We start from the raw sequence: 13,153 nt of genomic DNA, 5'->3' as shown, positions 1-13,153 counted from the left end.
GGCATTTTAAATGATTACCCAGCCCTGTGTATATGCTGCCCCTGCATTTATCTGGTCGAGATTTTTACCATAAGTTAGCAGCGAATGAATTTCGCAAAATATTATATCTGAAAAAAAATTTTTTATAGGGTTAAAATTGAAAATCGATGAAACGAATTTTCTCTTTAATGGATGAACCGATTTTGACGAAAAAAATATGTTTATTGGTGCGATGTTTAAAAAAAATTATGAAAACTTTTTTCGAAAAAAACCGATTGAAAAAATTTCCAAAGTTTTTAATATTTTCTTTTAATAGGATTTAATAGGACTTGAGACACTATTACCATTTTTTACTAAAATGATCTTCAACTTATCTAGTATAACATATTTAAACAAATTATTAAATCTCATAAGACCAACGCATGAAAACTCAATAATAATAATATGAATTAGGCCTAATGCTGGTCGAAGCTAAATCTTAATTGCTTATTATATATATACTTGCATACATACGATTTGTAGCATTATTCACTACGCGCCGAAATTTCTTCGCACTTTTTACAAACGCAACTAAACTACTGAAATAATATTACAAATTAAATTTTGATCCTCAATAGACATCCATTCGAGATGTACCATCTTATCCTAGTAGAATCTGTAAATAAATTTAATTATTTGCGATAACATATTTAATTTTCAAAACGATCGGAAAGGTAGTACATAGTTTAAAAAAAATGAAGAGATTGAGCGTGCGGTGTACGATTAACCGGGTGTTGCAGATTCGGTTACGCATATTACACTAGGTATTATCATTTTAGTAAAAGTAATATTTTAGTAAAAAGTTAGTGGTAGTAGTGTCTCAACTACATCCTATTAAAAGAAAATATTAAAAACTTTGGAAATTTTTTTCAATCGGTTCTTTTCGAAAAAAATTTTCATAATTTTTTTTAAACATCGCACCAATAAACATATTTTTTTCGTCAAAATCGGTTCATCCATTAAAGAGAAAATTCGTTTCATCGATTTTCAATTTTAACCCTATAAAAAATTTTTTTTCAGATATAATATTTTGCGAAATTCATTCTTGCATTCGCTGCTAACTTATGGTAAAAATCTCGACCAGATAAAAATGCCGGGGCAGCATACACATACCTATCCTGCTAGGTCCTTCATTAGGTTTATATAAATAGAATAGAATTAATATCTTATAATTGAAGTGAATTTAATATATTTATTACATGTAGATCAGGAAATTGCCCATCATTTGGTAGTTCCATGACGCAAACGGAACTTCTGCAAGAACTGGTAAATGAATGCCGTTACGATAAGATGGTCAGGCCACCCGGAGTAATTAATGAAACGGATCCGATCAAAATTTACACCAAAGCTTTTATCTACACAATAAGGTCCAACATGGCCAAAACTCTGGTATCTGCATAATTTTACTTATACTTAGTTATGTCTTACAGGTAATGCATATATTAAGCATCGTCGAGAAATGCTAATAGAAAAGAAATAAACGTTATATTACAGCAATTTGATGTGCATTTAATGATGCAGTTTCGATATTTGGATAAACGGCTTAAATTCACGGATATAGCTCCTTATTTAACTCAAATATATGGTGGCCAGAACGCTCATAAACTAATTTGGACGCCTACCGTGTACATTGCGAATGAGCGTACCTCAGCGGTAATGGGAAATGGCGTCAAAGATCTATTCATCTCTATCAGTTCTTACGGCATGGTCATATTAAACACTAGGTATTTTAATATTTAATCTCGAAGAATTGTGCGGTATGAGCAGGATTGGTAAGTAACGCGTTATTATTTGTAACGCGGTTATCATTTTCGTTACATTTTTAGAACGACCGTAAGGAATTCAGTCGTTATTTTTATCATTATTTTAATTCTTTATTATTTTTATACATATCTATTTAATAAATCGTATTATTTAATTTTAATAAAAATTTAAACATAGAAAAACATTTTGTACTTCATATCTTATTGTTAGAATGCATTCTGATAGTCACTGTCAATACCGAAAATTTGTAGTATACATAATATATGTATTAACGTGAATTATAAATTTTCAATATTGGCAGTGAATACTAAAATGCACTCTTAACATCATTAATGTTTAAAAAGTGTTTTATAAAAATTTTTAATAAAATCTACGTTTATGTAAATTACAATTTGCTTTAATAAAAATAAGCATATATTAAAAAAAATAAAAATATTAACATAAAGAATTATCGAAAATTTATTAGATATAAGTTTAATATAAAAAAATTTAATATAAAGAAATGTTTGCTGTAAACTAGCTTAAAATTTGAAATTTTAATAATGATTTTTACAACTAATATGGATTATTAAATAATGCAATTTTTAAATGTAATATAATATCCTACTTTAACATTACAAAAAAGTAATGAAAAAAGTAATGACTCGTTACTTTCTAAGTAACGGTAATGGTAATGAATTATTTTTTTAAATTATAGTAACGAATAATTTTTAATAAATTAGGAACAATAATTTTTTTAATAAAAAGTAACGATTACTCTTATGAAATAACGTTTCCAATCCTGGGTTAGAGATGCATCCGGACGAATTTTATTCCGGATCAATTTTTTTCATATTTTGCTTTGTGTACTAATTTTCAACATAACTGACCAACGACAGATCGATTACTTAATGCTCATTTAAATTTTAGATTGGAAACTACTCTCAACTGCGGCCTTCGATTAGAGAAGTTTCCATTCGACGTGCAAGAATGTCCGCTGGTGTTTGAAAGCTGTAAGTTATCAATTTATTAAGTATCAAGATCCAGCTTATAATTAGCTCGAATAAGGAAGCTCTCTATTTATGTTATTCACATATCGATCTATTCCCTTAGAGATTATCGCTTATCATTAATAATTATTAATAATAATTATTGTACAATGATTTTTAAATTGTATTATTTATGTCATTATCTGAATAATTTATTATTAATTTTATTATATTTATTTTTAATGCATTATATATAATAGCTTTTTGGTATATAATTTTTCTATTCTATAAATATGAAAATAAATTACACACTGTAACTATATATGTATATAAATATATATATATAGTTACACGTATAAAATATAAAAATATAAAAAGTCTGAACAACGGAAATGTCAATAAAAATCAATTTGAATGTAAGAAAAATGCAAAGAAACACGAGCAGAACAAATGTTTCTTTCTAAAGGGACTCACAATGTGAACGAAATGGTGCTAGACTGGGATGAAGATCCGATTGTCATCGCGGATAATTTATATCTAACAGAATATAAACTCGTGGACACGTGGGTTAATCGCTCCGGAAAATCTTATACCCCATCGCAATATCATTATGGGCATTTTGGTAAAGTACACTCAATTTAAGGGAATCCTAAAGTTGTCTGTTTTACCAACCTTCTACAGCACGAAATATTGCAACAATACTGTTGCAGCAATATTTTAATAGTGCGCAATGTTATAAAAATTGTAGCAATATTGCTGCAATATTGAAATTTAAATATTATATTGGAAATATTGCAACAATATTGTAAAATATTGCAATTTTAATACTTTGTAGGAAATATTGTAATATATTGCTGCAATATTATAATTCAAAAGGCAAATACGTTATGAAATGAACGTGCATTTTGTAAGAAAAAAACATCTAGGAGGTTTATAAGAAGGCGTATACAGAATGAATAAGCGAATCTCCTGGAGATTCCCAAGCTCTTTCTCTCGGGTGCTTTCTAGGCCCTCAAATGTTTTTTTATCATAACTTTAACGTACGTTTTAAAATATGATGCTAAGCAATAATATTTTAGCAATTAATAAAAATGGATTAATTATTGAAATATTGCAGCAATGTAATGTTTCTCTTAATATCGCGGCAATATCGCAGAATTCTTCTTCTTAGTTCTATTACCCGTGGTCGAGCGTGGTGACTTCTTTATGCCTGTGGTGCGTACGCTGGTTGTACACAGTCATATGGGACCTACAGTTTAATGTCGATTCCAAATGACAAATTGATAGAGAAGTTTCCAAGGCAAGTATAGCTGAGCGTACGAAAATTTTTCGGTTCTGCAGGAAATCGAATCCGGGATCTCTAGTATATAGCAGACTAGTGTGCTACGCCACGCTCGCGCTCAGTCGCAGAATATTGCAGCAATATTTTATTTTAGCTGATATAGGAATGCTGCTACAATATTGCAACAATGTTTTATGAAATATTGCAATCTTTCAAAGTAACATTGCTGCAACGTTCTAATATTTCGCGCTGTAAGGGATTGTGCGTCGGTAAGCAAGAAACAACATAGTTAAGCGGCATAGCTATCACGATGACGAAACGTTGCAATAATTTACAAAAAAACATTAATCCTGAGGTGCACGGTTGTACTTTTTCTGATAAACGTGAAATCGAATCCTCGCAGTTATAGTTATCCTCATATTAATTTTTTTTAATTAATAATAATTTTATAATGTAATTTATTTTTTTCTCTCTTTTAAGTAAAAAAATACTAATAACTTTTTCGTAGAAAATCTATTTAATTCCGTTACATATAAAATTCATAAAAGTATATATAAACGTTTCGAACTCTATCAGGTCATCATCAGTATCACGATGACGAAACGTTGCAATAATTTACAAAAAAAACATTAATCCTGAGTTTGTTAAAATTACAATATTAAATCACGTAGGTATATGTCAACTTTCATGTAGATATATATTACCACTCGTATCTTCATCAATTTTGTAGATCGAATTTATTGACTTATAACTCTCTAATCATCTCTAACGGAAATAATTACTCCTTTATTTGTATCTGTTATCAGTTCCTTGATTATTATCATGTCACAAGAAGTCGCAAATTCTATTACATAGATTTGCGTAATATTGATTACATTTTATTCTCGTTATTATAAAAAAGTTAAAAATTTCATTGTACTTGTGCTACACGATGATTGTCCGAAATTTTTATTATTCTTTTTTTTAAAGATTTGTTGGTGCGTCGAGTTGATGATGGAAGTCACTTGTAATAATAAATATATAAGAGACAGGACATCTTAACTGAGAGCACATCGAAAACTGGAAAGGGTAGGGGGTAACAAAAGTGAGAGTTTGAACTCTGTGTTATATGGGGGAACGGCCCGTTAAAATAGGAAGGTAACAATCTCCGGTAATCTTTCCGTCTCACTTTATAATTCAAACCATATTTTAACTTCTAAACAGCGTATAAAGGGAAGCTCTTGGAGGAGCAGCTCAGTATCAGACTGCTTTCCGTCCTGATGAAGTGAACTGCAATATTTGCAAAATATTGGCATTTTAGTAATAGATTTGGACACGCAGATAACCCGCGAAACGTAGCTTTTGTATAGAAAATTCGCGTGGAAGTCTCAAAAGTTTGTTAAATACCTCCACAAGGAGAATATCATTGCTAAAGTATGTAAATACTTTCAGCAAACTTAATCTTCCTTCGTCCAAAAAACTATCAAATTTGTCCTATTTGAAACACTGTAGGGATAATATTCCAAAGTTCCTTTAATTCAAAGACCACTAGGAACTCGTAAATTAAAAGAACATTTTCCATAAAAAACTGGCCTTATCCTGATTAAAGAACGCATCCACTTCACTGAATCACAAATAATCCAGATTTCCCATAAAATCTTTAAGCTTCTATTCCTATCCTCCAAATTACGGAATGATATTTATTGGCAAACATTAGATTGTATTACATACGAACAAGCCTTGAATACTCACACACAATCTACAGAACGGCATAGAGCACATAATTGATACGTCGACGATATATTGCTAGAGTTAAAAAAATCAAATAAATGAAAAATTTTAGAAAAGTTCAATTCTTACTATGAAAGAATATAATTCACTATGGATATGAGTGAGAACGATAGCATTAATTTTTTAGCTGTAAAGATGATAGTGGATGATAGAAAAATTATTTTAATCTATACAAGAAGCCTACCAATCCTTTCAAATATTTAAATTTTCATTCAAATCATTCAATCTAACATAAAAAGGCATCATTGCCAGCTTTTTTGACAGAATCCTCCTACTTTCACATCCACGTTTTTATCCTAAAAACATACAATCTCTCTTTCTGATTGACATTAATCAAATAATGGGTATCCACTACAGCTCATTTTTGCAACTTACCAATAACCGTGCTCTCTCACAAAAAGGTCATAGAGATGAACAAAAAAAACAGAACACAAGTAAGGATCCAGTAACATATCTTACACTATCTTTTTTCAAAAATCAGAAAAATTTGGGATGCTCACGTCGTCCCCTTAAGGGGATCCTAAAGCCGTTTGTATTACCGATTTAATAAGACTTAACACATATGATTTATATGTCATTGAAACATCACTACACACTACTACATCTATGTCGTACTCATATATACGTACAAATTTTTTAACTAATTTTTTTATATTAGATGCCTAAGTCTAATTCTAAGAACACAATATTGTCTGTTCATGTAATCCCTAGTTTAAACCAAGATTGTTTTATGCGTACAAAGCATAAAACTCGTATATAAAGCAAATATTTGTTGCGAGTCGACATCAGAAGCCGACAACAAAACTGTAATTTACTAACTTTTTTTCATTTTTGACATAAAGTCGACCAGTTTGGACTACATTATCGTTTATTTTAACTGTGGAAAAGAATTTTTTAATCTGTATATAATGATAGTTAGAAAAATACTTATTTGAAAAATAATCGGTAAAACAGACGACTTTAAGATCTCCTTAACGTTTGATCTAATAAAGAAATAAAATGTTGAATGTAATAAGAAAATAAAAATACTATTGAATTTAATTGTCATTAAAATAAATGGCATAATGATTGCAGCCGGCAATTTCAGTTCGATAAATATTACATTTAAATTAGCCCGTGAAATGGGATTCTTTATGATGGATTATTACATACCATCTATATTGATTGTTGTGGTTTCATGGGTGTCTTTTTGGTTACATCAAGATGCGAGCGCACCACGAATAGTTTTAGGTAAAATATATTTGCATGTCTTGTTAACATTAAATGATAATACATGTAATATATATATGTATAATATATTTATATGAGATTTATGCTTTCAGGCACAAATACTATTTTAGCATTTATGACACTCGCATCGAAAGTTGAAAATTCGTTACCGAAGGTCTCTTATATAAAAGCGAGTGAAATTTGGTTCTTGGGTTGTACAATATTTTTGTTTGCGGCAATGGTCGAATTTGCCTTTGTCAACACCATATACAGGAGGAAGTATGTAACATTTTCATCGAAATTTAATGCTTACAGCTTCATTTATCATTCGATATAAATTATTTAAGGATATGTATTATATTTGTACAGAAAAAACGTACCGTTGAAAAAAGTTAACAGCAAATACATTCTTAAATCAACTCTAACGCCACGATTAGCAAGAAAACAATTTCAGAAGAATACAACCGGTTTAGAACGATCCCGATCATGGTCGTCGTTAGACAATGCGAGTACGAACAACGATCAAGATTTCACAAGTCAGAATTATCTCACCGTACATGTGAGTCGCTGATTAAATAATTATATTAAAGCTATATCTTTAACATCGTAAATAACGTAAATTATACTGAAAAATATTATTTTTGGAAAGAAATAAGTAGCTTTTCAGGTAAAGATTATCGTATTTCAAGAATCTTAAATAAAATCATTTTCATGTTTATCACACAGCAGAATGCTATAGCAGAGAAAACTGCATATATAATTTCATTGATATTTGAGGTAGCGGGGGCTAAACTGTATAATTACCGAAAAGTGCTACTTTTTCTTAAAATTCAATATGCGAATATTCTTGTAGGATTCGTGCAATACCTTTGTCTAACTGTTCATTTTTGCAAAAATCTTTCCGATGTCTTTTATCAGAAGCATTAGTAGATAAGGTAGCAAATAATTAAGTATTTAAAGCTAACATAATTAAAGTGAGTAGCGAGAGGGGGGGGAGAGAGAGAGAGAGAGAGAGAGAGAGAATGGCTACGTTTACACCGTGCATTTAGGCCGCGGCCTATACAATAGATGTCCTTGTTTATCCTGTAGGTTAAACAAAGACACCTATCATATAGGTCGCGGACTAAACGCACGGTGTAAATGTAGCCAATATCTTTCGCACGCGCGCGCGCGCGTGTGTTTATGATAGCTGATCACAGCGGGCGTCTCACATAAACACTCGCTATAAAAGTGATTCGCGATTTGCATTCTGTAGGCTGATATGTTAATTGTTTTTTGTTATAACTTAAAAATTAAGTTCTGGACAAATTTTTGTTTAAAGAAACGATCGTCTCAGAATATGCTCAAGAATATATCCGTGCAAGGACAAGTATTTATTTTGAATCACCTTTAGAATTGATCGTAATTTTCGTTATTTCCAGAGTTTTCCGAGCGCGCTGAACATCCCATCAGTAAAGATAGAAGAGGATAAAGATCCAGATTATTCCGTTGGTAGCATCACAACCATCGACAGTACCACCCCCCCGCCAGCTAAACCATTTACACGCAGGCCAACTTTAGCTAAGTTACACAATTTCACAACAATGACACCTCAACAGATCGCTCAATGGATCGATAAACGCAGTAGAATAGTATTTCCTGTATCATTTATCATATTCAATATTCTCTATTGGTCTTTTATATGGATCTGAAATTGCACTGTGTGATCAATTTTAATCGAACCTTCGTATTCTAAGTCTCGAAACACAATAATAAGCTAATCCGTAAGATATTGATCAATCACAGTCACATGAAGAAAATGATCGAGTATGATTGGTAGATATATTATACCTGTTGTATTTTGGGACTTAGTCGAAACAGCTAAATCTGTCAAAAACAGATTTTGTAAGACAAATTTTGTAGGCAGATTGTTAGCAAAAATATATAACATAAAATTTGTTAATAGTATATTTTCATTTCCTACACTTGTGACTAAATAGCAAATATGAAGTAGAGAAGCAGCACAAAAAATACCAATCATAAGATGTAGAAATTAAAAGCATTAAGCATAGCAAAGTTCAACTGAGCAAAGTTCAAGTTTAGCTTGATGAATACATTCTTCGAATAACGAAATTTGAAACAGCAGTAATTAAGATGGAACTGAGACAAACAATTTTATAGAAAATATTAAGAATGCAAAATTGTAACATTCTACAATTGTGTGTGTAGGTTAAGGGAGGGGGAAGTGCGTCACAGACGCTGGATCCGAGGAGCAAGTGCATCGCTTGGCAAGGAATCTGTGGGGAAGAGTTTTGTTCTTTCTTTCTCCTATTCGTTCCGTTCTTTTCCCAATCTGTTGTCCTCTTCCTTTAACCCATAATACGCAGTTCTCTTTCCCACCCGTTACGATTCAATATTTACCATCTTATTCGTGCTCCTCTTCCTCTCGTTGCAGTCCTATATTTACCATTTTATTCAAGTTCTCTCTCCCATCCATTGCGGTCCTATACTTAACAAAGTCGTATACTTGCAAAATGATAAAGGACTTTTCGACTTACAATTAGTTCAGTCCGCTCTACCTGCTCATGAGAGACGATTCCGTAAGTCGGGTACACCCTGTATATTTCGAGTAAAATTTTCTTCGAAGAAGACGTTTTGGAATTTAATTCTGGTTTACTTCTTTCCGAATTCTGAGTTCTCTTCTTTCCTGCGTTCGATTCGCAAGTTCCATATGGGGGCAATATTCGACTTCCCAAGAATAATTAGATCTATCAAGACCTCTGATCTTTCGTATAATTTGAAACTTCTGTTCAAACAGGACTGGAATTGCCATTCATTTCATTTGAGTTATCTCTTTTCTCACGAGTTTTCTGTGTTGGTTTATTTAACAAATTCTAACGACATAACATTTTCGTGATAAAAAAGAATCATGGAGTCTTCTGGATGTAACAGAATAGAAGAATGATTAAAGAAAAGGGTAAAAGTCAAGGTCATTGGGGGGGGGGTCCCCTAATCGGAACATTTACCAAGAAAAGAATTCAATTGTATTACTTTAATAATATCGTTGATTTTGGGATATAAGTATGCTCCCATTTCCATTCGCAATGTACACGCAAGCTGCAAGGCAAGATTTTGTAAAGAACATAAAATTGTTTATTGAATACCAGTTTTACAAATATTATCACACACTTGTTATGAATGTTTCGTCTCGGGGCGGGCTCTCTTATATTATACAAATATAAGAATTATATTTAATTATTATATAATTATATAATATAAATATAAAATAGCTTTATACATATATATAACGCTATATACGCATGCGCGTATATGTGTGTGTAATATATAAATACTTGATCATCTCTTATACAAAATGGCGGTGTTGTTCTTTTTATATTTATTTATGTACATCAAACCAGTCGTTTCTTCATTGCGACATATATACCATCAAATTTAATGTGAATGTTAGTCTGGATAATCGATTTACCTAACTAATTCATAAATGCAGATGTGGATGGTCGATTTCTCAATCAACACCAAGCATCATTTACATTATATTTATATAATTTCGCAACAATGTAAATGTAATGTAGTGACATGTGTTATATTACATTTACATTGTTGAATGCGAAACTATAACATAGATGTAATATAATTAATGCTCATGTTGACTGGAACGTTAATGAGTAATGAGAATAGGTGTCATTTTATGCGACGCGACATGCGATAGTCGAATGCAAATCAACCTTCAACCTTCGCGTTTTGATCTGTACCCGGAAAAATCGACGCACACACATAAAAAAAGAAAAGTCAATAAATAATATCATTTTATATATATAAATATATACGCTATCTATGTTGCTATACGCTGATTCATACTTTCGTAGTAAGACATTTTCACAGGCCTTTCGATTAGTAGGCCTGTCTTTCAATTAAAGAGTATCTCATGCCTTTTTTCTATCAACAACGCAATACAGATACAACTTTCATATATGAATATATATATATAGATATATGTTTATATGAATATATATATATGTACACATAAATGCATGTACACGCACGCACGCACAAACACACACTTATGTGATGTTTCAAACTTTTTGACACAACATATGCAAGTAGACTATATTGAATTGAACAATCCTGTACCATTTTGCAATTTAGTTATCGAGATATTGATATCTAAAGATCTTCATGAGTGTGTATCCGTACTCATTTGGAGATCTACTCGGCTTACCGCATAATACAAACGCACGGAGAGATCTGATCGCCCAGTACGAGGAGTTGTTTTCTTTCGCCGTGCATAACTATTACCGCTTGTAGGAAACAACTCCCCGCTCGACTAGTGACGACGACTAATAGGCGCGTTTTTAGCAATATGGCCGGGCGGATATGCGCTTATTCAACAATCTTTAGAAATTAATATCTCATTAATTAATGAGAAAATTATAAAATAATATAGGACTTCTCTTGTTTTAGTTTAGTTTACTCTACTTGCATACAAGTGTTGTAACAAAAAGATTGGGACATACATACATATATATATATATATACATACATACATACATACATGTGTGTGTGCGCGCGCGCGCATGTATGCGCATATACATAGAGTGTCCCGAAATTTGCGAATCAAAATACAACAGAAAGTTTTCAAAGAATTAAGTAAAATAATTATTTGTAAATTTTTATTTTAAGTATACATATATAATAGTTTGAAATAATAAGAGTTTAATACAGCTATGTTTACAGACTAGCTATGTTTAAGCCCATAAACCTTACAACGACTGACAATACCCAACAAATCTGTACTTCTCTTTCTAAAAGTGTCCGAAAATATGTTTCACACATATTTGACGTATACCAAATGTAGGATTTGTATTGAGATTATCTTTTTCTATACGATTTTACGAAGTTTTGTTTTGTATATTTTGTAATTATCTGCAGTTTACATTTTCAAAAAGAATCTGATTTCGTGTTTTGTTACAATATATCATTTTTAATTCTAATATAATGTTAACGCGTCGTATGTTTAACTGACATGCGCAATGTACATTTCTGGACACTTTGAGAAAGAGAAAAAAAACACCTGAAAAGTTTCTCTTTCTAACCTTCTTCGAACTGTTTTTCTGCAAAAACTATAAGCAATTACTAGTCCATACTTGTAAGGTCGTCATTTAGACGGCATACTTAAATGCTGAAGTGCGCGTTTATTAACTACCGTATGCGCGATTCATGGACTGATGGCCATCTAAATGTAAGTGGTGGTTATATTAAATTCTTATATCTTAAAAATTATTGCTTGAAATAAATATACACATAACATTTTTATTTAATTTTTTGAAAACTTTCTTGTCGATGTCATCAAATGTGTCGCTGATCATTCTCGTAATGTTGCCGTCGACTGCGGAAAAACTTTCATTCGTTCCTCCCGTACAAATCGCATATCGGGCAGAATTATCTTAACGTACTATCGCATCGGCAAGCAATATGCAATACTCCGAATTATGATATAAAATATTATTTTCCCTGTCACACTTGAAAAGCTTCAAATCCACAAAGAATCCATCACAAAATTTGGCAGCGCTTATAGAGTAAACTGTTTAAATGTCTTACCGCGCCGACACGCTACTGTGTCTCTTAATTAATTCTTTAAAGACGGTCGACTACCATATTAGTTAACTCTTTTATTTTTCAAATTACTCGCTCAATTTTAAAACTTTTTGACCTATTGCGGTAATATTTTATTCCTCAAAAATTCAAAATGGTAGATCCAATATGGTGAACAGAATTTTAAAAAAATAATCTGATATTGTCGTAAAATTTAGTTTTAAAGAATTTTTAACAAATCAGCGCAAGTCACACTCAAGTTTAGCAAATTCTTTGAAAATTGTTACTCTTTTTTCAATATTTTCAGATTGCATTCAAATTCAGCGATCCTAAGAACTGAGGTTGACGATAACCAATTTTTATTTTGAAATTCGATCCGCTATATTGAATCGCCATTTGGAATTTTAGAATTCAAGAAGGAATTGAATTTTAGAAGAGCCAAATTTTTAGCGACCCTGAATTCCGAAAAAGGTAAAATAAGATCTTTCATAAGTTACGTTGTTAGAAAACTCCCGTCTTCAAAGAGTTAAACTAATAACTGTTCAATTAT

The 13,153-nt window shown here is 31.4% G+C and overlaps 1 protein-coding gene across 1 annotated transcript in view; it reads left to right on the top strand.

The window, feature by feature from the left end:
- LOC108727954 (glycine receptor subunit alpha-2) overlaps positions 1 to 9,156 on the top strand; it is a 15,985-nt gene extending 6,829 nt beyond the window's left edge. Inside the window, exons 2-9 of the mRNA XM_018456278.1 lie at positions 1,224 to 1,407; positions 1,513 to 1,742; positions 2,692 to 2,774; positions 3,217 to 3,372; positions 6,877 to 7,032; positions 7,125 to 7,290; positions 7,381 to 7,570; positions 8,433 to 9,156. Of these exons, the coding sequence (XP_018311780.1) occupies positions 1,224 to 1,407; positions 1,513 to 1,742; positions 2,692 to 2,774; positions 3,217 to 3,372; positions 6,877 to 7,032; positions 7,125 to 7,290; positions 7,381 to 7,570; positions 8,433 to 8,702 (1,435 nt within the window). The 3' untranslated portion in view covers positions 8,703 to 9,156. The remainder of the gene's footprint in view (positions 1 to 1,223; positions 1,408 to 1,512; positions 1,743 to 2,691; positions 2,775 to 3,216; positions 3,373 to 6,876; positions 7,033 to 7,124; positions 7,291 to 7,380; positions 7,571 to 8,432) is intronic.
- The last annotated feature ends 3,997 nt before the right edge of the window (positions 9,157 to 13,153 follow it).

This window comes from Mycetomoellerius zeteki, unplaced genomic scaffold, assembly GCF_001594055.1.
Source record: "Mycetomoellerius zeteki isolate Tzet28-1 unplaced genomic scaffold, Tzet1.0 scaffold113, whole genome shotgun sequence".
Lineage (NCBI taxonomy): Eukaryota > Metazoa > Arthropoda > Insecta > Hymenoptera > Formicidae > Mycetomoellerius > Mycetomoellerius zeteki.
This window is presented reverse-complemented; position numbering and strand designations above follow the sequence as displayed.